Raw genomic sequence first — 26112 nt, forward strand, 5'->3', positions numbered from 1 at the left:
ACCAATTTTAAAACGTTACTATATGTTGATTCATTAATCCATTTACCCTTTTGTATTAATTATTAAAAAATCTATACTTATAAATTAACCATTTCTTCTATTTTTCAATAGCAAAAAATGGCAATTAAATGGATGAGAATTATACATATTGTTGCAATTGCACTATTAATTTCCTTGTTGACACCAATAGCATTAGCCATTCAAGAAGAAGAGTTTTATAATCCCGATCACGGTGGTGATTTCAATTCATACGATTCTTCTTTATACTATACATTTCCGAATGAATATCATCGTAATAAAAAATCATCAGCACCTGAGCCGTATCCCGGACAAGTGGAGGAATGTTTGCAAAACATTTCAGATGATTGTGGAATAATCATATTTAACAAGATCATGGATAATGGAAAGTATAGTGATGTGGGAGAGTGTTGCACTCAACTTATCACATTGGGAATAAAATGTCATAATGCAATTATGGAATCTACACTTCTTAGTCCTGAGATGAAGGGAGTGAATATAACTCAAATTTGGAAAAATAGTGATAAACTTTGGGAAGAATGTAATTCTATTTCACCTTCTAGTTATTAATTTTATTTTTATCGAGTTTATCGATATCCCAATATGTTAATGCTTACAAATAAATTAAATTATTAGAAATTGTAATGTGTAGTATATACCGATATGTGTATTGACAAGATATTGTGTTGTTTAACATATAGAGATGATAAAATAGCCTATGAAACTATAATTCGATTAAGTTTTTAATTGTTGATTCGTTTATTTATTAATTACTAATCAAAATTTGGATTAATATTTAGCCCAAATTAATCTATGATAAATGTTGTTCTTTAACTAAAAATATACCAAGTCTCATCAAAATTTAAATTGTGCAACACAAAAAGATATCACAAACATTAAAGATTGTTATTTCAAATATATACTCCCTCCGTCCGGAATTGTTTGTCATATTGCGCTTTTCGAAAGTCAATTTGATTAATTTTCAAAATTAAATTAGATCACATTAATTCAATTTTTTTAGAAAAAAATTAGATATTCTAAAACTATAAGAAAAGTACTATAAATTGCAATTTTTTACATATTAATATGATGAAAAATTACATCTTAAAATGTTAGTCAAAGTTTTTTATAGTTTGACTCTAAAAATAGAAACCATGACAAACAATTTCAGGCGGAGGGAGTACTAGTTAATTTGTTAATATATCTATAGTTTGTCTAATTAATTACAATTCGCAGCCTACTTTTAGCTATAATTACGTTGCTCAGCTTTTTAGTTTGGTACAATTTGCACGTTTGTATAATTTAGATTTTGTATAATATAATTTATATAATTTTTGTATAACTCATAATTTGTATAATATGATGTGTATAACTGTTTTACGATTCTAATGTTTATAATCGTATAAATTCGCTATTTCCACCAAACTTTGAAGGGAAAAATGACAAATATACCACTGAACTATCGTAAATAGTATGTAAATACCCATCGTCATATTTTTGAGACACTGATGCCTATGCCGTTCAAAAACTAAAACATATATACCATTTATACTAACCACATACACGTTTAAATGACATATATACTCTAATTTTTTGATGGTATATTTTAAAAATATGACGAGTGATATTTATACAGGGATAGTTTGAATGGTATCTTTTTCCCTAACATAAAATGAACTAATTCCAAAAATTAATTCTCTCTCATACTTTTTTGTGTAAAATCATTTTACACTTTGAACAGCTATTTCTGCTCCTATTCGGAGCATGATTTTCAGTTCCAGAAAATTTTCATCAGCCCAGTAAGTATGTATACAATAAAAACTCCAAATTAGATGAATTTTTTTTAAGCAAATGGTGTTTATGCAGGTTTTTAACTTTGATAATCTGATGAAATTTGCGATTTGTTTAATAATTAGGTTTGTTTTGATGCATTTTATGGTGTATTTGATGTGGGCAATCACTGTAACTGTTTGCTTATTGCTGCTTTCATTTTTCCTATTTTGTCTTACGGTGTGTAGAAAACCCATGATTTTCAAAACTGCAGTATAATTATTGTTCTAATATTGTTGTTTTTCATTACCAAATTGATGTAAAGTTGGAGCTAGGGTTGAAGGTGATGGGTTCAGGATTCTAGTTTTTTTTTTGATAACCGTGGTGTCTAGTCAGCTTTCACGCAGCTCCATCATCGATCTGTAGTGAAGAAACAAATGAGGGGGAAAATCGAACTTTGTTAATTAGTTAATGAAAGGAGTAGGAGAAGAAGGTAAGTTTCTTAACTTGGTTTAAAGATTGAAGTTGAATATTCCATGAGTGTAGATGGGGGTTCAGAAGCAGAGAAATCAGAGAATCATGAGTTAAAGAAACAAAGAAATTTGTTAAATTTCCAGAAATTAATGGAGTATATTTAATTATTAGACTATGAGATTTTGTATATTGGCATATATGAAACAAAAGTATTTGGACAGTAAGGTTATGTCGATCTTTTACAATGAGATTATACAAGAAGAGATTGTTTTGTGCGATTAAAGCACCAATTAGGTGATTTGACAGATCTTGAGTCATTCATGAAACCTCTAGGGCTAGGTGTATGAATTTATTTATTTATTCATAGCATGAATAGATATGATTCGACGAATGAAGAGTTGATCATGAAACCTTGAGGGTTGGGTATTCTACATTTAGAATTAGCTTGAAACAAGATTTTAACACGAGACTGACATGATATGATTATAGATTGATCGACAAGAAGCCTTATGGATTGCTCTAATGACAAGTTTGGTATTTCGACAGGAGTATTATGAGTAGTAATCTTACCATAATTGATGTTTTATAACTTGCATTATTTTCACATGGTTTATAAAGTAAATGTGTTACTGAATGTTTTGAACTTGCATGTGGGACAAGTCTTTACTGGATATTATACTGAAAAGATTATACTGATCAAAAAAAAAAATAATACTGAAAAGATTATTTGAGACGATCTCATTCTTACAAAATATGGTTACTGTTATTGAAAAGGTTTTACACTTATTTGAGAAATAGTATTTTGACAGGTGGTTGTTGAACTTTGAAATGATATGATTTGATAAGATTTAAATGCTCGGTTTGATTTTGAAATGTTTTTACTATTACAAAAAGGATATAAATGGGAGTAGACCTTGATGAATTCCGTAGCTAATGGGGGGATCGTTAGACCTGGTGCATCTTGTAATTACTGACTAGTGGGATGTAAAACTAGTATACCGTTACCGATATCCCTCGAGTAGGGATCTACCGATATGAATATTTAACTCCTTTACGAGGAGTTCACTGTTACTTCTTAAAGAGAAGGCCACTCTGATTACATGATTCATTCTTGGAAACCTCCCAGATATAAGATTTGATAAGAAAGTGTTTTTTTGATTTTAGAACTACAAGATTTGATATGGAAAGGTCTCTCTGAGTTTACTATTAAGTATTTATATTGATTTTGCTTATATGAGGCACAAAAGATTGAATATTGTTATTTATTTTTCTGAAAGAGCATTATGTCATCGTTATGATTATTGTACTAGCATGTTTTCTGACTTGTCCCTCATTAAAATGATTGTGGTTTAGTATTATTACTCACTGAGCTAGCGTCTCACTCCTCGCTATATTTTTTTTTACAGAAAAATAGGTGACTTTGGTAAGGTCTAGAGCTTTCGAGTTGATAAATTTTCGGTGAGCCCCACACTTGTTCGCGTGGATAACAAGATTATTAGTTGTTATAGACATTTGTTGAAATTCATAGAGTCGCTCCATAGTCATTTCTTTTATTAGAAGTTATGAGTATTCTTTCGTATTGTAAACTAGTATCGAGTATGAGACTTATGTTTTAGAGTTGGAATTAGTATTTTTACTCTTCGAATAGTTTATTGATGAATAAGTGGGAAAAAGATGAGATTGGTTGGCTGCGTTATTGATTTCTGTTACAAGAAATTTCAGGATAGGCCCAAAAACAGAGGAAGCTCTGTCCGATTTTCTGTAGATTCTGGTTAAGGCTTGCTTTGGAACTCTTCTCCTTAGCGCCGGTCACGATTCTATATTGGGTCGTGAAATAGTATCAGGTAACTTTGCCGACCAAGACTAGGAAAGATAGGAAGAATCACCTAGTTTTTTGGGTTTGAGATTCTAGTTCTTTTAAGTTAGTGAGTTCTATATTAATAGTTTGTACATATTCAATAGATTTCTTAAGAAAAAGATAGAGTTTGGACCAAAGCTAGTGAATTCGGGCTGAACGTGTAAGTTATACCCTAGATCTTTCCCTGATTGCTGAAATAGGTGATGGGGAATAGTTCTGATTCCTAACATATTATGACAGTACTAAAAAAACTCTAAAGCTAAAATCTTTAAGCTGATTTTTTATATGTAAGTTTCAACTTTTGATGCTCTGATAAATTTTACTTGTTTTTAATGATTGGAGTTTTTTCCCTTTTCTGGTGTATTTGATTTGCGGCAGATAAATACATTGGTTGTATAAGTGTGTGATTCTGATGGGGCATCATGAGACGAATTCGTCCAGTAGTAGGGACAGGTCTCCTTCTCAACAGAGGCACAGACATCGGCGTAAGGAGAGGGATTTGGATAGAGAATTGTCATATGAAAAAAGAGAACGAAGGTCAGGAAGAGATGTAATTGAGCATAGGTCTCCTAGGCCAAGACATGATTACTCTTTTTCGGGTTCAGATCATCAAAGAATGGCTCATCAGAGACCCAGTTCAAATTTTAGTGTTGACACAGAAAGAAAAAATGAGGTGCTTCATTATGAATAATACCCTTTTGTATTGGAGTATTATTTTTTTATTTTTTTTTGAACTTGCTGTTTCCTATTATGCTATTGGACAATGTTAGTGAATTGTTAATAGATTGATTAGACTAAAGTTTGGCATAGGCTGTCATACTATGGAGTTTGAGAATTGAAGATCTTGGGCATTGAATAATTAAGTAGAAGATGGAAACTGTAAGAAGTTGGACATTAAGAAAATTAAGTAAAGCATTGAAAGAAGATAACAGTATGAATCTCATTTATATTGCTGGAGACAACCTTTTTGAACTTGGCCTCAGACACTCAAAAAGAAGATGGTATTTGGGGATGACATCTGCAAATAGATAACAAGCATTAGGAAGGAATTGACGGATGTTGGAGCTTGTGTTGCCTTGAAATTTCGACCTTGCAAACAAGAGAATATAAGAAACTTGACTAATGTGTCGGTGAGGGTGCTAGACGAAAGTAAAAATTTGATATCTCTAAAATCTGAAAGAGGAGTCGGATGAGAACGATGGGAGAAGGAATAGTAGACAACGATTTACCACGGTTAAATAAGATAGAAAGTTATAATACATTAGTAACTGATTGAATATCCATCTTTTCTTTTTTTTAAAAAAAAAATAGGTGAATGTCCATCTTTTTCTTGAACCTTGTAACCAACAGTTGTTCGCTTCCTTTGCTTGTTCTTGAAGGTCATAAAAATGAAACGGATGTCAGAATCCTAGCATATTTTTCTTTTAATTTAGCTGGATAATTTTGTACTTCCAAATGCATTTTGCATATTTTTCCTCTTTCACACTGGAAAAAATAACCTAATTACTGTTCCATCTTTTTCTCAGGTGTTCGACCCAACTGGTTCTGAAAAACGGTAAGCCTCTGATGTAGATTTGGTTCTTTAACTCTTCTTGTCAGTACATGTCCATAAACTTCCTTTCCTTTTCCATACTAGTCAGCCTGAGAATCAGGAAATCTCTTCGGCAAGAATAAAGAAGCATGATCCTACTTAAAATATGGCATGAAGTTATCAAGTTTTTTTGTCTCTTCAGTAGAGGGATAGCTCCAATTAGCTGAAAGCAGTACCGTAATTTCGTTGACTGCCAAATCTTATGATAGGTAGCTTTTCATCTTCTTTCAGATATCTGCCTTTCATTGAACAACCACCTATTTCTTAACCTGAGCGGAAGGAAATTGTAACAACTCCATTGCAGTTACTATCTCAAGGAAGCGTATCTGTTGTAACTATTTCTAATGCATAGATTCTTCCATTATTGCTGATCCTCTACTGTATCATAATGTTATGATGAACAAAGGAGCTCATTTTCCTTCAAATAAGAAAAGAAAGGGCAGTGCAACAGAGTAGACCTATAGTCATGCAAAATAGGCAGGTTTATTATTCTATGCAATCCCCATAACTATAAGTAATGACATCGCTTGGAGACTGTGTACTATTTTCTGGATGCCTGAGTGGCATTATCAATTGTTTTCAAACTTATTCACAGTGTGTGCGAATGGCTACATCTACCTTTTGAAGTGCAATAAGTATCCCTTTTTTATCAGCATATATGAGCACCTTTATCAATTTTTTGAGTCACTCATTACTTGCCTAAGCAGGAAGGACAGAGATGTTAGCATGGATAAAACGAAGGCAGATGAACAGGACCTGGAAGCTAAAAAGGAGGTATAATGATTTTGCCATTGTTATGATGGCATTTTTCATAAAGTCTTACCCTTCTGTTGGGTCTAGAAAGTTGCAGCACAGTTTGATTTCTTTTTGCCATTTCAGCTGTTTAGATTTTTAAATTTAGCTTTCTGCGAAGTGTATATGCTCCTGTATTGTCCTTAAATTTCATATACTAAGTTGCTTAAATCACTGTTATGCAGCAAATGACATTGTTAGAGATGTCCGGAGATCTTACTACAGAACCCAAACAACTCACAGGTAGTAACTGCATTTCCTTTTAGCTTCATATTCCCAAAGAATTCTTCACTTTCCTCAGGGTCTCCTGTCCTTGTACAATCTCTTTCTTAAATAAAAAGAGTTGTGTTTATATATACATTTTATATATTTATGCACACTGACACACATACACATATCTATGTATTTATTTGTTTCTTTTGAGAGGGCTAGGAAGAGGAAACCGAGTTGCAAAATCATGCAAAGTCCAAGAACCTATCACTGACAGAGAATTAGAAATTACTATTCTTTTCATAGAAAATTTCTGAAATTCTTAATTTCTCAAATACTGTCCATAAGACCAGGTAGGTCCATTTTGAAAATTGTTTTTTTTTTTTTGGATATTGCCCCATTGGTTCATGTTTGTTCTAATGATCAGAGATATTTTGCTAAGATATCATGAGACTACGGTCTCATTATGGCTTTGCCGATCACTTCTTTTAGATCATCATATTGTACTTTCTTTTATGTTCTTAACAAGTTTCAACTATAAGAAAGGAGAACAATTTGGATGAAGAAAGTTGTTTATAAGAGGCCAGTTATAGTGAGCGATCTATGTTTGGCTGCACATACCTATTCGACTCTCCAGTAGCTTGCTTAACCGAAGCTTGAACTAATGTCAATATTTCTTTCTATTTTTTTTTAATTTCAGGAGGTTTCCGAGATGGATTAGTACACTTCCCTAGTCCATTGTGAAATGAATTCGCATGAGAAATCTCTTTTTCTCTGTTCAATATATATAAATATGATTCAACTCCCCTCTCTCCCACACAAACATATGTGTGCGCGCACAGAACCAAATGGTTTCTCTGTACTTGTCATGGGCATAATACAAGCCATATGACAAAGCTACCTGGGTTATATTCTGTTTGATGCTTGAAGATATTAGGTGAGAATTACGAGGGTGAAGTACTAGGTAGAGTAGAGGTGTATGACTATTTCTGCTCTCTTAGCTCGCATAGTAACTTATAGAAGTTTCTGGATGGACTTGCATTCTCTAGTTTTTGTCCATGATGTTGTATGCCTATTGATTCTTATAAGATATTGGCTGATCTAAGCATATCTTTACCAGCAGAGGGAAGAAAGGAGGAAACCAACGTGTCACTGGAATATAGTAGTGACATGAAGAAGGCAAGACTCCATTCAACACTGGTTGCTCTCCTCAACGATCCTGTGCTTGCTGATATACCAAAAAACCCAACTCTGACGGATGTGGACACCCTTATCAGCTTGGAACTTGGGAGTGCCATGCGTATCTCTGTCCTCAAATTGGATGGCAGCTCCTTTGGTACTTAGGTCTCAGTGTTCTTAGTTGCAAATTTTTGTTCCTGGTTTTAATGAACAAGAATAAACAATTTCATCCATTAATTTTCTTCCTTTCAATGAAGATGTGACAGTGATGAATTCGGCAACAGTTAAAGACTTGAAACAAGCTGTTCGGAAAAGGATTGATGACACCGAGCAATCTAAGATGGGCCATCGGCACATCTCTTGGTATGTTGCTTGAAATGCTACAAGAATATTGTGACTTTGTGCTCTTAGAGTTAGCTTTGGATAGGGGAGAATTTTAACTCTTAGTAACCGAAAAATGAAATGTGAAACTCGAAAGTCAAAATATAATGTTGGCACTTACTGTAAGAGGTGGTCAGAAGCCAAAGGAAGAGTGTAAAAGTTCAAACAGCAATAGATAAGGGAGAGGTTAAAGTTTGCTAAATCAGCAATTTGTCAGGAAGAATTAGATTGAAGGTAGCCTTTGAAATCAGAGTGATGATATGGTGCTGGACCTGCTATACCTTTTCATAGGGGATATATGGATATCTTTCCGGGATAACCTGGAAAGAGCAGGTGACCAGCAAGCCAATGTGCGTGCATCTGGAGACATTGTAACATAAGACTCAACACTATTGAAAAACTACAATTGATTGATTTGATGATGCTGTCTACTTTATTGGAGAATATTTGATGACAGATCTTTTTTGAAACCCTGGCTTGTATAAGTGCTACTACTTTCATTTCCCTGCTCAAAAAATGAATTTGTTGGCATACGAAGAATGTCATTGCATCTCTTTAGCTCACTTGACATTCAAGTGTATGCTAGGCAAAACTTTGATTGAACTTTTAGTCTGTATAAGTTAACTATTGTTTTAACAATAATTACCTCGAGTCTAATGGTTGGCATGGATCACTTGAACTATAGCTTGATGGTACTCACATTGAGCTTGTAAATTGCTATCATTTATTCTATTCCCTTTTTTTTAGCTTGAATGTGTATTTCTGTTGATATGCAGGAGGCATGTCTGGTCAAATTTTTGCCTTTTATTCCACAATGAGAAGTTACTAGATGATACTGCTAAACTTCAGGACTACAGCATTAGGAACAATGCTCAGGTACTTTGATGCTCACATTCATATCATTATTGCATTACCAAATGCCAATTTGTTCTCGAGAAGATTGAAGAAAAGTTCCAATATTGATCTCCAGAAGTAATATATTCCCTGTCCACTGGAGTGTTAGGCTGCAGTGCTCTAAGTGACCTCTTCCATGAATATCCTTAGGAGCTCGGCGTAAATCAAATCATCAGGAGATCCATTTTAGCGATTTCCAAAATATCAGTAGTCTGTTGCCGCCAGGGATTTGGTCTAGTGGTAAGAGCACGTTGTGCGATGTATGGGGTAGGCACATATTACAGGCTTTGAATCCTGCTTCAGATCAATGCCTTGTATTTGAGTGGAGAAGGATAGAGGGACATGTCCATTATGGCATTATCTACTGGTTTTGTATGATGTGCCACTGACCCTAGGGGATTTCTCAGTGATCAAAGGGAATACATATTTTAGTAGTCTGATCATAACATCCAGCTTAATATTCTCAAAATGATCAAGTTGAAGAAAGAACTCTTTATTGAAAACTACAGTTTAGAGTAAAACCTAAAAGAGGAACTAGATTACTCGTTATCGGAGATGTTGATTTTTTGAGGGTTTTATTGCTTGTCCTGCAGATCATTGTGATTTCTTGTGCTGTAGATTGATTGTGGAAGTTGGCCTTTTGTTCTATATCGTTCCGACTTTATATTTGAGTTTTGTAATTCCTGATATATTCTATGTTTAAGGGTCTTCCTTTTCTGTCTTCAAAAAAGTAGTACAAGATCATATCAAAAATGGACATGTAAATCTTCCTCCAAAAGAGCATTAAGTTTAACAGTTTAAATATAGGCTTTCTTAGTAGTTGGAAGTTGGAACTCCGTTTTATGTAGGGCTCTTGTAAGCTCTCGTATGGTTCTTGATTTTTTGCTCGTCTAATTTGAGACGTTTGGCAGGTGCAATTCGTTCCCTATGTCATCTCGAGGGCCTTTAAGAGGCATTCAAAGAGGAGAAAACACAGATTCTTTCATGGACTAAGCAAAAAGGGGCGTACAACAGATTGAATCAGGTATTAGACTGCTGCTAGCTCGTGCTCGTAATAGCAAATGTTGTTGTAAAGTCTAGGAGCCTTTCGCTTTCCCTGATCATATTATGTTGAAAATACTCAACTAACTATCTTCGAGATGAGCTTAATGCAGTGAAAATGGCCAACATATATTTATATAGCCGATCTCTACTCGTTGGGATTGAGGTGTAGTAGTTGTCATTGTTCAACTGTCTAGTAGGAGAACTACCCAAAAAAAGGTTTGGAAGTTCATCTAACACTTGAACTGGATCTATGTACAAATCATTAGATCTAAATATACAATCAGCATCAACTTTGTACTAGAAGGGATAAAACTCTCTACACATCACCTTCCTTATACCTTACTCGTGGTATTACACTGATATGTTATTCTGTGATAGGTTCAAAACCACAGAAAGCTTTTGACCCAAATGTTTGAAATTTGATTTGAAGACTTTTTGAACTTTGATTATTCAGTTAAAAAGTATGTTTGCCCGACAGAGGGAGTAAATGTGTTTTTGCTTTTTTTTTTTTTGTTTTGCTAAAATACTTTTGAAAAAGTCTTCAAAGAGCCTTTGCATAGTTTACGAATTCTGCTTAGTCGGGACTTAAACACTTGAATTTCTTTTTTCAGAGCCCGACCATGCCTTATAATGAAAGGGGGAGGAAGGACGGATAACCTGTCGATTATACTTGAAAAATAGAATACGTTCATCTATGAGACAACATAGAGAAGAAAGTATACCCAAACTACATTTTGGAGAATGGGATACAAATTTTCAAGCACGAAAGGGAAGGTTTGGCTATTAATTTACACTCACTGATGAGACATTGACATAAACGGCGACATAGAGAAGAAAGTATAACCTTTGTCTGTCTTGTAAGCATTATTATTTTTTGAAACAGTGGCTTTTTTTTAAAAAAATAACAAATAGCAGGGTCAAAAATAAAAAACAAATTACTCACCTATCATAGGCCCATTTTAAAGCTATCCACAAAATTCATTTTAGCATCTTTACTGAGTCTTATAAAGCTGTTAGTGAAAAACTCAAAACACAGACTTCAAAAATTTGTTTCCAAGTGAAGTTAAAGAATTCAACAATCAAGAGCCATTAGAGAAGTAAAAACTGAAAAATTAACAACAATTTTTTCTGATAGAAGTATACCTGCACAGCCTAGTAATTTTTTAATTCAAATCTTTGCACTTTATTTAGACGGTTGTTTCGTACTATTTCATAATGTATCCTATTATTTAATGAATAGCTGTTGGAATAAATCATATTATTCTTCATCGTTATATATTTGATTGATAAACTTACCAGAAAAGTGAAGTACAAGATAGAGTTATTCTCAAAATGAAGTATAAAGATAAAATGAAAAGAAAATACTAAAGCAACGATGCCATTATATCAAATCGATTGTTTTAGTAACAACACCATTATTTACCAAATCGATCGTTTACTCTTTTCATTGTTACCTAGCGTATAGATTGAAACGATACGATACACTAGAACTTAAGCAACAAACAAAATAAACATTACGTTCAAACTAACAATACAATACAATACAGCGGGTAACAACTATGTCGTTAGTGAAAATGTGTAGTTTTCACTAAGTTATTCTATTATTTCCTTTTTATTGGTATAATTTTGTTTTTTATGTCTATGTAAGTGAAAAGATTGGGGCCAAAAACAAAAATAATACACATCCTAATAATGCATTTCCATACTTTGTCCCAAGAATGATGTTCTTAATGGGGCAGTTCTTTAGGGCAAAAGTTATGATGATAACTTGCATAATAATTGAACTATGTATGGTATCGAAAACCTAAATAAATATAAAAGCGAATATTTTTCTTTATTACGAAAATAAAGAAGAGAAAATTAGAAGAGAAGCATGGCCAGATATTATACAGGATATTTACATATAAATAAGATCTACATTGTACAACAGAGTGCTGCAACACACACACCTGTGTCAAATGATCTACTCTGCCAGCCAAGTAAAAACCTAACTACATGACCATCAAAACATGACTGTAAAGAATGAACTATAGCAAGAGTAGACCACAAACTGACCCAATTGACTAACTACTAGGAAATACATATTTCTGTTTACCAACTTCTTCATGTTATATCCTTTCTTCCCTACCAAACATATCAGATTCAAAAGTCCGATTTCATAAGCTTCATTCCAGGCTTTATTGTGATATCGTCAAAGGGTATCACTTGCTCTACATGAAGGTAATCTCTTGTTTTAAGAACCTGTGATACACACACACAGACACAGCACCGGATTAAAATTCCATATGAGAATGTCAAAAAAAAAAAAGGTCGCAGGCGTTGCACGTACCAAAGTTTCAAAAAACATCCTTGATGCCTCCTTTCGTGTTTTACCAACTAATAAACTGTCCATGGAGAGAGACGTTCTTCCACGCTCAGATTCTTTAATAAACAAGGTTTGGAGGTACTTGGAAACAGCCCTGTGTATACAAACATCAATGTGGAACTCTGGCAGAACTTTTTGTTCATAAACAATATCATAAAGATCAGACAACAGTAGAATAAATAGCAGAGCCTGTCTATAGGTAAAACGAAAGGAGATTAAAGCCTTTGGACCAATATCCCTGTTGTAAATTTCGAGCAAGTATGTTCTCATTTTATCATTTGAAGTTGAAAAAAACTAAAATCTGGGCTTACACTATGGAACACATCTACCAACCTTCTTATACCATCCATTCTCTAGGTAGGATGGAGATAAGTTTCTTTAGACAGCCTTACCTTAACTCCAACCACAAACTACTTTCTTGGAGAAGATTCTTCGATATATGTTAAAGTGCAGCAGTAAGCTGCTGTATTCAGTAGGTATGATCCTTTCAATTTTCAAAAGGGAATGATTTTCTTCGCTTATCTATCCTCAGTTAACCACTCTTTCCAGTCTAAAGCATCAAGGGGTGCATTTTACACCAATGAAGTTTCTCTGACATTTTTATCAACCTGTATCACGTCTTCATCTTCTTCAACTTATGTATTATAAAAAAAATAAACTCCAGCAGTTCAAATATGACTTTTTTTAAAAATGGAATCATTGTATTTATAAACAGATGGAATTACAGTATAGTGAGCAGAACACCAAAAAGATGAGTTGCATGGACTCTTCACTTTTGATGCCACACCCGTGTCGGATTCTCCAAAAGTACTAATTTTGGAAAATCGGACATGCACCCGCTGATATTTTTAAAGAGTCCGAGCAACAAAGCCAAGAAGTATGGCCCTCTTCTAATCCTAGAGAGCCTCTATGAGTTCTAGCAATGCTTCGGCCTCTACGATTAAAAAAAGACTGTAGAAGTCCCTTTTCAACATGACAGCGTTGTTTGCTGTAGACAAAGGGTGGGTGTGACTAAAAAGAACAATAGGCCATTTTGGACTATCTGAAGGACATTATACCTCGTAAGTAAGAATTGAGAAATGAATTAGCTCAACTAGACGAGATAGTTGCTCAAGTGGTAAGCACCCTCCACCTCCAACCTTGAGGTTGCAAAGGAGCAAGGTAGTAGCTCCTGGGGAGGAAGAAAATAAAATTAGCTCGACTAGAGGAGACCCCTACTGACTCTTAGTTTAATTTTTAGGCACCATTTCCACGGGTTAAAGAACACATGGTTAACCAGATGGAAACTACTGCTTCAGTTCCTATATTCAGCCTAAGTCGGACTCTGCTACTTGTCAATCCAAAGATTAGGACTTGGTTTTTGAACTGATGGGATTTCCCAAATGGTAATGAAGCTTGCCATTCTGTTTAGTTGGCTGAATCAGACTCTGGCCTGCCCTTTTGCTATCTTTCTCATTATGCTGGTTCAACTTCAACCACTGTTCATGCAACCACGCATTAACAATGGACTCTCTTAATATGCAAAAGCTGTCGGTAAGCAGAAAAGATTATCTGAACCTCTCTGCAATCACTAAAGAAGAGGGGTAGCTGAATCACAGGAAGGCCAAGGAAGATAATGTCTATAGTTGTCGGGAAAAAGAAAAGACGAGATGCACCTTTTGAACATAAATGAACAATCAAAGAATTTGGTCAAAGTACATAGCGAGAAGCAGGAATCTAAAGAGGTCCTTCCCGAAACATAATTCTATTGTGAAATTTGAGCCTAGTCTGTTATTCCGACAATTTTGTATTTTTACCCTCGTTAGATTAAATGACAGAAACCAATGTATAAACCACCCTGTAAAAGCACTGAACCACAGGAAAAAAGTAGACAGGCAAGGAGGGCAAACTTGTCTAAAAATGACACTCAGCTTACGCAAGCCTAGACTTATAATAGTAGAATAATAGGAAATGAAGGACAAGCAGCACACCTTGTACGAGAGGACCATCCAATGTTCTCAGTGATACGGGTAACATCAGCAGCTGGTACATAATCATCAGCTGCTTCAGCTTCTTCATCATCATCGTCATCGAAGTTCAGAAACCCTAGATACCAAAAATAATGTTACACCAAAGCTACAAGACTTGGAGAAATTTTACACAAACTTCCAAAGAAACTACAGTACCAATGTTGCCACGCTGAAATGGTTTGACCATTCTGTAATAGAGGTAATAGTAATCTTAGATGAAATATGTCTCGAAATATGGAGTTAAATCTCTCATATCCCACAAATACAATACACTGTAAATTGCTCTTATAAAATCATTCCAGGCAAAGACACTACTCTTCACACATTTTCTCAAACTCTTCTACTTGTGTGTCTGATTTCTTCACACATCAAATCAGACAGGTACAAAGAGAAAGGTCATAATTCACAGCATTTGTCCATGACTAAGAGACAGAGACCTTGTGAAACCAATTTTCAAACTATAACATCAAACTGAATGCAGATTTTGCAACCCATTATCAAATTTAATTAACAAAGAAAAATCCAGATGCAAGGTTCTGAAACAAGCAAGGACAGACAATCCATCTTAATCAAACATGCCTAATGTTACTGCAAATTTGAAAATATTCTCGTCCAATTCGACTTTGAAATTATTTGTTTTTTCTTTCTTTTAAGGCAATTGGAAGTTTTCAAGTTTTGGTTGCAGATGAGGGAAAATAAACCTGTATCATTTCCAGCGGCTGAATAATGTAGATCCTGCCAAAAAAAAATGAGGAAAGCTCATATCAGCAGAGCACATAACAAAGTAAATCTCTTATCAAAGCAAAGGACCGTCATTTCAAGCCCATTTTAACAAAAGCAATCAACTGATAAAGAATCTAGTAGTTTGGGGGGGAAAACAGTGCAAGACAGAAGGTAACCTCCAGTATACATGTTCATCTACATGAAGTCAAGATTTGTGCTCGTACATATTGCTGCTTGCTAGAATTTTTTAGATTTTTAGATTATTCAATCAGGTCTTACTACAAGACCTGACACTATTGGTAACAATATAGAGGTAATCTTTTTCTTTTCTTTCTTCCCCTTTCGCTGAGTTCCAAAGAACCACACATACTGAACAAAGAGCAACAGGTCAAGAAGCAACAAGGAAGCAACCTAGTCAAGGCCAGGAGAAGATATAGGTACTTCAACTTTGATAAAAGAGAGGTACATAATTATTGATTGTCTGCAATTTCTATCCAACATGTCACAAAAAGAAAAATAAGATTGTCATGTATAATACATAAGAGAGAGAGAGGGAGAGAGAGAGAGAGAGAGAGAGTACTGAAACTCCAGAAGACTAGCACTCGAAACTAAGCTAGCACACTTACATTTAGGTCACCCAGATTGCCATTCGTGAGATCTGTGCCCATCATATTGTAAGAGAAATCTTCTTGTTTACATGGATACTCTCCGGCTCCTATGGGATCATCCAGCAAATGCATATTCGTTTCATCATATGAAGCATCTGTTTTGGGTTGTTCAGTGCCCATAATGTTATCAGCAAAGCTCTGGTTGACATCATCTGCTACTATATCTTCTACATTAGTTGCAATTTCAACTGTAGCACTGTCTTGGGCAGCCTCCAATAGAACTGCATCTTCTACCATATTCTCAATTTCAGTTTCAGCTTCAGAAATAAAGTAGTTGCTTTCTGGCCAGTCACTACTAACTACAAGGTTTTCATCATTCAAATTTTCCAGAGACTTATCAGCTTGAGCAGCCGGTGCACGATTGGGAGATCCATATGATACTTCTGGTAAAATAAAAGCAGCTTCCCTTCCAGACTCATTAAATGGATCTGTCAGAGGTAGACCTGCCGCGATATCACCATCGCCACCTAATCCACCACTTTTAGGACATGCCAATGATTCTTTGGCGGCAGTGGCAGTATCTGCTGCATCAGCACCTGAAAGGTAAGTTACCTGAGATCCTATTTCTGCTGTATTATCTGAAGGTTCAAGATGAAAGCCATTGGCCGCTGCTACATCAGTGACAGTATCCGGCCGCAATTGAGAGGCGTCACTATTTAAACATTGGTCATGCTCATCAACTTCCTTGTTCTCAGTTGGAATAGTAGCCTCAACAGCTCCTAATATGCTATCATCTCTAGCTACAAACCGTTCATCGCTTCCTTCCTTTCCACTTTCTCTTTCAACATGTGATTCATTGCACACCATCGCTTGTTGTTCCTCCAAATTTGTGATGGGGTTTTCAGCATACTCAGCAGTTAGCTGTTGACGTTGTTCCTCCAAATTCGAGATGGGTTTTTCAGCACACTCAACACTTGTCTGTTGACGTTGTTCCTCCAAATTTGAGATGGAATTTTCAGCATACTCAGCAGTTATCTGGGGTTCGACCGCCTTCTCAGCATGAGAACAGCTAACATCACTAGAAGAAGAGACTTTGACTGTACTCAAGTCAAATGTTTGCTTATGTAAAGAAGCCAATTCCACCGACAAACCTGAATCAGTATCAAATTGAGTCAATATGAGAAGATAGCAAAGGCCATTGGTGCTATGCAGCACCAAGAACAAAGTTAAGAGGCAGGCAGTAAATGTGCCTTCTCCTGTCATGAAACAATTAGCAAAAGAATTTTAAAAACTTAAAAGCATGTGCTTGTATTCTTAGGGTGACATCAGAACAAACTATATGACAGTACTTGGCATAGAGTCTGAGTAAATATATTTCCCAAACACATCAGCTTAATAATTCCAAGGCATACATTCAAGTAGAGAGACATTAAACTAATCAATACAAATATCCAAGACACTTGAAGTGTAGCTAGCTCATATTAGCACTTATTATGGATTAAACATAGACAAAAATGTGATCACCTTTTATAATATCCACAACAAAAACAATTGCATGATTCAACAAGAAGAAGACAATCAAATAGCAAAAATGTAGACTTGCATCCTGAACCCACCAGTTAATACTGCTGCTCTGAAAATTTCATCTTCCAACAACTGTTTCTGGATTGCTGAGATTTCAGCATGTGTGCAAGGAGCTTTCTTCCTTACGCGACGTATGTCCTCAGCATGTATCAACTGTTGTCTTATCATACTATCACAAATGCAAATATGTTTTGTCAGTTATTTAAAGAATGAGGTGAGAGAAGCTATTTAAACACATAAAACGATTTTTCAGATTATCAGGAAAAAGCAGTTCACTGGGAAATAAGGCAGAATGACAAGACAAAAACTAACTATTTGGGAAAGGGAACCTAACAGAATCGGCAATAATTCAGACCCGCATCAGTTCAACAAGAAGCGGAAACAAACAAAATACAGTCAGTTTTCTCTCTTTCTTTCTTTTATTTCGAATTATTCCTCAGTGCACCTATATCCCCCCAGTATTACAGGCACAGGATAACTCTGCCCACCAATACATAGGCATAGATGGGAAGAGATCAATTAGCTTTTGGCCTCTGCTGGAATTCGAAACCTGGTATCCCATGGTCTTTTTCCCAGTTTCATCGACCGCTAAACCACCACCTTGGTTGCACAAACAGAAATGATAGAAAAATGAGTTGAGAGGTATCTGTGATCCATCCAAGAACCAACTTATTTTTTAGAGGATCTGTTCACGGTCATTACGAAGTCTAAAGGTTGTTTATCAGTCAACAATATCATATTTTCCAACACCTTTGATCAAGTATAAGTGAGAACCAGAGTGGCCGGACTAATAATCATGATAACAGTAGTCAGAATGCTGAAGCATTAAGGAATAAAGTATCCAAAAATAACAAGGGTTGTGTTCAAATTTGACTGGAAAAAAAAAAGCAACAAGACAAGGCAACCAGCAAAAATTTGCAACATCAACACAAAGCCTATAAAGAGACAGGCTTTTGACTATTGGATCAGAGTAAGACCAGCACCTAAACTCTGGCACACAATAAGTAATTTAGTAGAGCAAAAGCAGCTAATTCAAGAATATAGTGCACATTGTATTTAAAATAGACAAAAGACGCAGTGCCAAGAAAATGCTAGTTTCAATTGTCAGTCAGACTGCTGATATGGATGCATTTATAATTTTATACTCTGCAATAGATTGTTAAAGCCCAAGATACATTTTTTATGCCTTTCATGTGGTTTAATCTGCTATATTTTGACAACAAGAAATGAAATATAAATCATCCGGCTTAGTGATCTAAACTAGTAAAAAGACGCATTTACATGAACAGAAAGAAAAAATTACGACAGAACATACTCTCCGTGCAAGACCATGATATCATCCATAAGAACCTTTCTTTTACTGGCACTCATCCGAACAGCAGATCGGGCACGCTTGCTAGATGTAATCTCAGAAGGTCGAGGAGTAGCCTTAAGCTTCAGCGCTGAAGATCTTCTTCCAACTGAAATAAGAATGAAGATGTTACATATATAAGGTCTAAACTCAAGAAAAATGATAATTTCCCCTCACCCCTGTTATGTAATACTTAACTGAATTCAAAGGTTTACAAGGTTACTTTTACAGACATATTATAACATTATACTAAGCAGAATTGTGGCGAATAATTAGGAAAGTGGAAATGTCTCACGTTAGTCAGAAAAGAGGATATATGTCATATACTAAAGAAGAAAGAATTTTTCATCAAGGTAAAAAGGGTCACCCTTCCCTTCTATGAAGTGCAAAAGGAGAACTCAAAAAGTACCAAGTATAGAAGAGAGCAAATCATCATCATCGGGAATAAATCCTCCAGACTTTTTGGAACGGACCATCCTTGAAGATTCAGCTGAGTTGAGACTCTGCTCAGTCAGTGTGCTCTCAGTGTAACTGCGCTTTTTTCCTGAAATGAATTTGTCACCAGCCTCCACCTCATTGAACCCTGCCAAGTAATCCGGCGTAGCCTCTGGGAAAATACTCCGAGGTAAATCAACAAGCCCTCCTGACATTGATAGAATTTTTTCAGGAGCTGGCAAGGCAGAGGCAGCTGAACTGCTCATAAATTCCATGTGGTGATCTTCTGGAACAACATTATCTGCTCGATCAGTTGATTTGTCAGTATCTTTCCGAATGTCTTCAAGTGGAACAGGTTCTTTGACGAGACTTTCTTTTGAGATTTGTTCTGAATAACCTGCTGGTATGTTTCAACTTTAAGTGTTAAGAGTACATTCACAAACAATATTACAATATAGCACACAGATTTATCCCAACAAACCTAAAACTCTAGCACAAATACCTGAAGCATGTAATGCGCCCTCCTTAGAAGTTTCTGGCAGGTGGAAACCAGAAAAATCAGATGGTAGCTCGTTATTAACAGCATGCTCACAACTAGACTTCGATGCATCAAGTTGAGCAGAAGCATTACATCGACTCAGAATATGAACCTGGGCACCAGTGTCTTCATCAAAAATACTTTGTTCCAGACAATCAGCAGTCTTTGGCGTTTCAAAGCAAGTTATATCTTGGGATTCACCAGCATCCAAGTTTTCTGGAATTGCAATGTTATTTGAGACTGCCTTAGGTGATCTCGGATTACTCGGTGAAATATCTTCACGAACTGGCTGGCAGATGCTACTTAAAGCAGAAACATCATAGTTAACTTTTGTGGAACTAATTCCATTTGGAAGTGGAGGCTTGTCGGGGAAGTCACCAGGGGTAGATACGTCAACCTTGTCCATGTCAGAAAGCATACACTGGGAGCTCCTCTCGTTTGTTTGACCATCAGATGCAGCAACAATCTCATCCGCACATTCTAGTACAGATGATTTCGCATTAGCCTGATGAACAGCAGCAGAGGATGGTCCAGATGCTACAGCGGGATCACCAAGTGACACAAGATCCACTGCAACTCCACTTGGAGGCAGCTGACCATCTGGCAAGAGTTGTTTGTCACACTTGTTACCTAAATGGTAACCATTCTCCTCAGCAGCCCCAGAGTGAACAGTATCAGCATTCGAGACATCAGTTAATGCCTGATTTTCTAGAAGCTCACTTCCGTTTTTCACGTTATTTTCACAAGAGAGATTCACTGAATTTGCTTTTACGGCATATTCCGTCAAATGACGATCTTCCAGACCTAGATGGTCCTCACATGCTGATATTTCCTGAATGTTAGACAAATTTGGTTCTTCCACTAACCCAGGAGTACATGGAGCATGATCCATGAAATCAGCATCTCCATCAACTCCATCAAACTGCATGAAAGAAAAGACCTTGAATCATTCTAGCATAAGAATGTTGAAGGTATATAAAACAAGTTGTCTGGCACACAACAATAAATAGTCGATAAACAGCTACTTTGTAAGGAATAAAGGACAGATCGACTAGTTACCATGCTCACGGAATTTGCAACCATCTCTTCATGGTGTTCTTCTTGTTTGATTGGTGTCATTGGTTCAACAGATGCTTGAGGATCCGCACTGGAATCAGCAAAGGTGTTAGATATTCATACCATTAAACTATGCAGTAGTATAGAATTTCAGTCTGATGGATTGACAATCAAAACACCTATTTTAGATATTTGACCTGCCGCAACACAATCCCAAGATCAAGAGACTCAAAGAAAACGAATAACAAGGTGCAATTGTTTGACTCATTTCACACCATGAATCCAACCTGACTTATTAGTACTGGCATTCACTAGCCTATTTAGCATTAGATCTCCAACATAACTCAGTAACCCACCCATAAAAAGCATAAGGCATATGCATAACATTAACGGAAAAGTCAGAAATTAAAAAAGCCATCACTTAAATGAATATGTATATATAAATTTTAGTTTTGTATAGCTAGATCCATATAGCTTTTTGCATTTAAAAGCCCCCAACCAACCAACCAAAAATAAAAAGCTTTAACCACAAAACTGGAAAAGAAGTAGATCACAACAATATTTTAAATAAGATGAATCTCATAAGAACTTATGAATGGTAACATTCTCGTGGGAATAGGGGAATATTGTAAGAGGCAGTGAGTAATATGAGGTCAACCTCCCACTAGCATCTCCAGCAGCAGCAACCTTGTCCAGAAATAATTCCTGTATGCAATTAGAAGTCCAAAATCAGAAAGAAAATAGAAATACGACATAACACTATAATACACATTTCTTTATCAAAGGACACAATTAAACACATACATGCAGACACCTATATAACCAGCAATATCTAGCCATATGAAATAGGTTATCAGCATCATAAGGGAACATAGATTAACAACTACCGAAAATAATGCATGTAGAAACATGCCATTAGAAACCATGAACACGATTATTTTATTAGGAAATTTCTCGTAACACGATAGATAAAACTATGTAGAGCACGACCGACTATTCTTCTCTTGAGATCCTAAAAAGAATTCTGTATATTCTCAATAAAGAAATAATTCCTTTAGGGTAAGTGAAACAAAGACGAAGCTAAGGTCTGAAGTAATAATATGATCTTACCTCATCAAGGTCTAAACCAGAAGTGTCACCATCCCCAAATCTCTCTGAGAAAAAATCACCATGCAACATATGAGTAGCAGTGTCATAACAAATCTAGCAATTAGATATCCAAAGTAATAATTACCATCCAGTCCAAACTTCGAAGTTGAGTAAACCACACCCTCCATGTTATCTTGTAGTGTGATCTGCTCCCTTGAACTAATATGATGGTCCACATAGTTACTGCAGAGTTGACATTGACTTTAGTAGGATAAATAGAGGAATAGTGAGCCCTAAGTGGACTATAGCAACCACTTTTCACCAGAAAATAATCGATATTACAGGGCAAGAAGATAAGTACTCCCTCAGCTTCTTACTGATTTTTGAGATGCTTTACTTGAGCCGAGCGTATATCGGAAACAGTCTCTTTACGTTAAAGGGCTAAGGCTGCATACACATCACCCTCCCCAGACCCCACTTGTGAAATGACTAGGAATGTTGTTGTAGTTACTAGTTGGACATCTTCTTTGACCATAATTTTTTCAAATACTTTCTAGATATTTTGAATTATTTTTCTTTTAAGCTGCTAATATTGTATTTTGAATAGTTGACTCTGTGACTTAAAGAGTACTTTTTATGTAGTTTGTAAATACGAAAATTTATTTCAAAAAAGAAGTTGAAGATTTTATTTCTGAATTCACACCGAATATTAGTTAGTTTGACCCTTGTACTCCGAGTCGAGCCAAACAAATTGTATCAGAAGGAGTAGTTCAGGTATCCCTGCTATTTACTCCACAAGGAATTATTCCACCGCTATATCTCATTTAGCAAGGATTTGAGCAACTCCCTCAGCCAACAACCATATCATGTTGTATTCCCGTAAAATCCATGATATGCAGAAAGCTAACATTATAGTAAAGAGAAAAAAAGATAGATAGGAACCGACCCCTGAAAAATGTCATTGTCTGGCAATTCAAAATCGTCAAGTTCAAAAGTCTCTGGCAAGGTGATTGAGTGATATGGAGCCTTAGATTCTTCAGGTGGTAGATCCACAGCAGTGGAGCGAAAAGCTTGCTTGACTTTTAGCAAAGCCTCGCTGCAATCATCAAATAGGTAACCCACCTTTCGAGAATATATCCTCACAACTCCAAGCAGAAGATGGCTAGATAATCGCAATGCAATCGGTACATCAGGAAAAAGGATTGAATCTGTTGACGAAGAACAAGGCAAGTTAACCAAAAACAAAAGGTAGAATACATGGCTTTTTGATTGACCAACAAAAAGAAAAAATTGTATATAAACGAATGCAAAGATACCCAGGAAGAGCCAGAAGTATTCAATGCACAACCAGACAACAATAGAATTTTGATTAAAAGACAGCATACTTGGTTCATAATCTAAACAAAAAGAGCCACCACTAGGACATTATCATCTAACTACAAAAGTAAAGATACAGGAGCAATGTGGCTCCTGTATGACATTATTATAAAACTATACAAATCCACCATCTATGACATTATTATAAAACTACAGTGATGTACAGGAATTGAGTTTGAGTGTAATTCTCACCCAATCTTTGTGCTCTGTTTATAGAACCCTTAACCTTTACCAAGAAAAAACCAGGTAATGTCATCTACAATCAAGCTATAATTGTGTTCCTTTGGCACTCTGCTGAATTTATAAAATCTAGGCAGCTACATAATGCAGCAATTTATAACCCTAAATAGACAGTAATCGAAGAACCATAATTGTAGTGCTGAGAAGGTTCCCCTGACCAGTACAAACGATACCCAGTCATCTACGATTTTTTTCTTTTTTGAGAAAGGTATCATTACCTTTTCAGCTATAATAGATACAGCTATCCTACCTCCCCTCCCCAAAGCGCTACAGCTTGTCAACCTACAAATGTTCTAGCCACCTCTTAGTGCCAATTCTTCTGTAGACAACTATAATCCAACAAGTATACGCAAACTATGACCTAGTATCCAATTTAACCCATCCAGGGGGAGGTTTATCCGGTAATTTGGTCCAGCTTTTAAGAATTGACTCGGTTTGGTCTGGTTTTTATGCTCACCCCTATGTGAATGCTCAACTGGCAAGCACAATCAAACCCTCAATATGTTACTTATTTCTCAACTAAGGCTTCATCTTCTGGTATGAAGGTAAGTATGGGAGTTAGACACACACATCACCTAGTTGGGGAAATTTTGAATATAAAAGCTAAACCATTGGTCAATTCAGCATTATTTCATCGGCATGAAAGTGGATTGGACTTATTATTTGGTAAAATTGATAGACTAGGAAAAATACTTGGGAACTAGAAATATAAAGACAAATACCAAAAGGGTAAAGTGGAACAGGAGATTAAACTCTCAAGTCTAGACTGTGAGCACCTAGAGTGGAAGCTTATCAAAGCTTATCAAGAGACAAAAGATCTCTCTTAGATGAAGTACGAGAACACTATATGAAATAATGTGGAATCAAATGAAGCCAAAAATAGGTAATTCAGCAAAGCAATCAAATCAGTATACACATATTAAGAATGAATATTACAAACTTTGGGATATATATGCCAAATGATAAGGTCACCATATCAAATTATGGTATCTCTAGTTTTCAAAATGTCGGGTATTCTTATCTCCTCGTTATTTTAAGTCAACAAGTCCCTGATAATATGTACTAGATAGCAACTTTCCCCTTTGTTTTCTTCCTTGAGTCAAACGAACCTTGTTTCAATTTGTTAAATGTAGCTAACAATTCTGGTATAGACAATCACCAACAAAGAAACTGTTACCTGCTTACTATGAGCTAGAATTAAATACAGTTCCCGAAACTAAATATGAAAAACCTATTTGAACACCAGTCAATGCTTTCTCTTCCTTGGCGTAATTCATAGATGGGCAGAAGCTGTGTAAATTAGTCATATCTTTTCTTTTTTCCAATTGCATAATTTCTAATTACTTTTACTACTTACATATATATTCTAATTATGAAAAACATCCAGAAAGCAAGTATGCTAAAATACAGCAAAATCATTAGTGACCTTGTAACAGTAAACAATTGAACAGGAAAACAAAATCACCGACGAACAACTAACCAACAGAGACGCCAATATCAGTATCAGCAACTTGATTCTTCCGAAGTTTCCTCTCCAAATGTGCTGCAATCCATATAGTTCCCAAAGGCCCCTTTTTGGCCAATATGAACTGTGAGTAAAACATTTCTCTTCTTCAAACTAAAACTTCAAATTCTTCTTCTACTCAAACACAAAATACCCAATTACAAAACCCTAACTCCAAATCCAAAACCCTAACTTTTCCCCCAAATTTCAATCAGGACCTGAACAACCTACAACCAAAGAAACCAAAAACCCCATCTTTACTACATCAACAGCATAACAAAACACCAATAAACACACAACTCAAAATCACTACCTCGAACAAAAAAACCCACAACTCAAAATCACTAGCTCAAACAAAAAAAATCACAACTTTCCCAACAAAACTCACCAAATTCAACTAAAAATCACTCCTTTTTCCTCCCTTACTCCAAAAAATTCAAGAATTCAACTCAACAAACAACTAAATCCCAAGCTTTTACAACTCCCAAAACTGAGATCCAACACCAAATCAAACCAAAATTTCACAAACTCCAAACCATAAACAGTGAAAATTAGCAAATAATTTCTGTAATTAACCAAATTATTTTTGAACTGAAGTGGGAAAGTTGAAATTTTTCATCAAATTTTTTGAACAAATTTAGTTGTAATAAGGACCAAAGCGTCTTACGAACTGAGAATTGTTGTCCTGTTATGCAGGTGTAGATCTAATGATTTATATGAGCCGTCCGATTAAAAATGAACGGTTGAGATTGATTTAAAAGTCAGCGTTACATCAATGAAGAAGTGTACCACGTACGCTTTTATCTTCTATGGTTTGGTATGTTTTAATAATTTAATCGAACGATCGTCGAGAGTCGAAATTTCACCAATAAGATGATATATATATATTTTTTTTTATTGTGTTTCGTTTTATTTTTTGTTGTTGATAGTATAAAAGTAAATATACGATAAGTTACGAATATTTCAATATATAAGTGAGTAAATTATGCATAAAAGGTATATGTATTAGATAAATTTTGTGT

The 26112-nt window shown here is 35.5% G+C and overlaps 2 protein-coding genes across 10 annotated transcripts; one reads left to right on the top strand and one right to left on the bottom strand.

Annotated features, from left to right (window-relative positions):
- The first annotated feature begins 1696 nt into the window (after positions 1–1696).
- Positions 1697–11323, top strand: LOC107003177 (U11/U12 small nuclear ribonucleoprotein 25 kDa protein). Of its 8 annotated transcripts, none has more exons than XM_027912815.1 (11): positions 1697–1821; positions 3669–3720; positions 4480–4793; positions 5647–5675; positions 6419–6485; positions 6689–6746; positions 7834–8049; positions 8150–8255; positions 9050–9149; positions 10079–10191; positions 10823–11323. In XM_027912815.1, exons 3-10 carry the CDS (start codon positions 4533–4535, stop codon positions 10184–10186), a joined length of 945 nt encoding a protein of 314 aa, XP_027768616.1. In that variant the 5' UTR covers positions 1697–1821; positions 3669–3720; positions 4480–4532; the 3' UTR covers positions 10187–10191; positions 10823–11323. The 8 variants fall into 8 exon arrangements, with proteins under 8 accessions (XP_027768616.1, XP_015056940.1, XP_015056944.1 ...); XM_015201454.2 differs by having other exon boundaries at positions 4499–4793; XM_015201458.2 differs by having other exon boundaries at positions 4499–4793; positions 7837–8049.
- A 703-nt stretch (positions 11324–12026) lies between these two features.
- On the bottom strand, positions 12027–25741 carry LOC107004537 (sister chromatid cohesion 1 protein 4). Of its 2 annotated transcripts, none has more exons than XM_015202761.1 (15): positions 25067–25190; positions 22916–23177; positions 22115–22212; positions 21991–22034; positions 21539–21585; positions 20884–20971; positions 19789–20746; positions 19261–19686; positions 18816–18960; positions 17533–17669; positions 15935–17067; positions 15287–15320; positions 14547–14661; positions 12541–12670; positions 12027–12452 (listed from the first exon to the last, which is right to left on the bottom strand). In XM_015202761.1, exons 1-15 carry the CDS (start codon positions 25188–25190, stop codon positions 12354–12356), a joined length of 3840 nt encoding a protein of 1279 aa, XP_015058247.1. In that variant the 3' UTR covers positions 12027–12353. The 2 variants fall into 2 exon arrangements, with proteins under 2 accessions (XP_015058247.1, XP_015058248.1); XM_015202762.2 differs by having other exon boundaries at positions 12206–12452; positions 19261–19683; positions 25067–25741.
- Between the last annotated feature and the right edge of the window lie 371 nt (positions 25742–26112).

This window comes from Solanum pennellii, chromosome 11 (genome assembly GCF_001406875.1).
Source record: "Solanum pennellii chromosome 11, SPENNV200".
NCBI lineage: Eukaryota > Viridiplantae > Streptophyta > Magnoliopsida > Solanales > Solanaceae > Solanum > Solanum pennellii.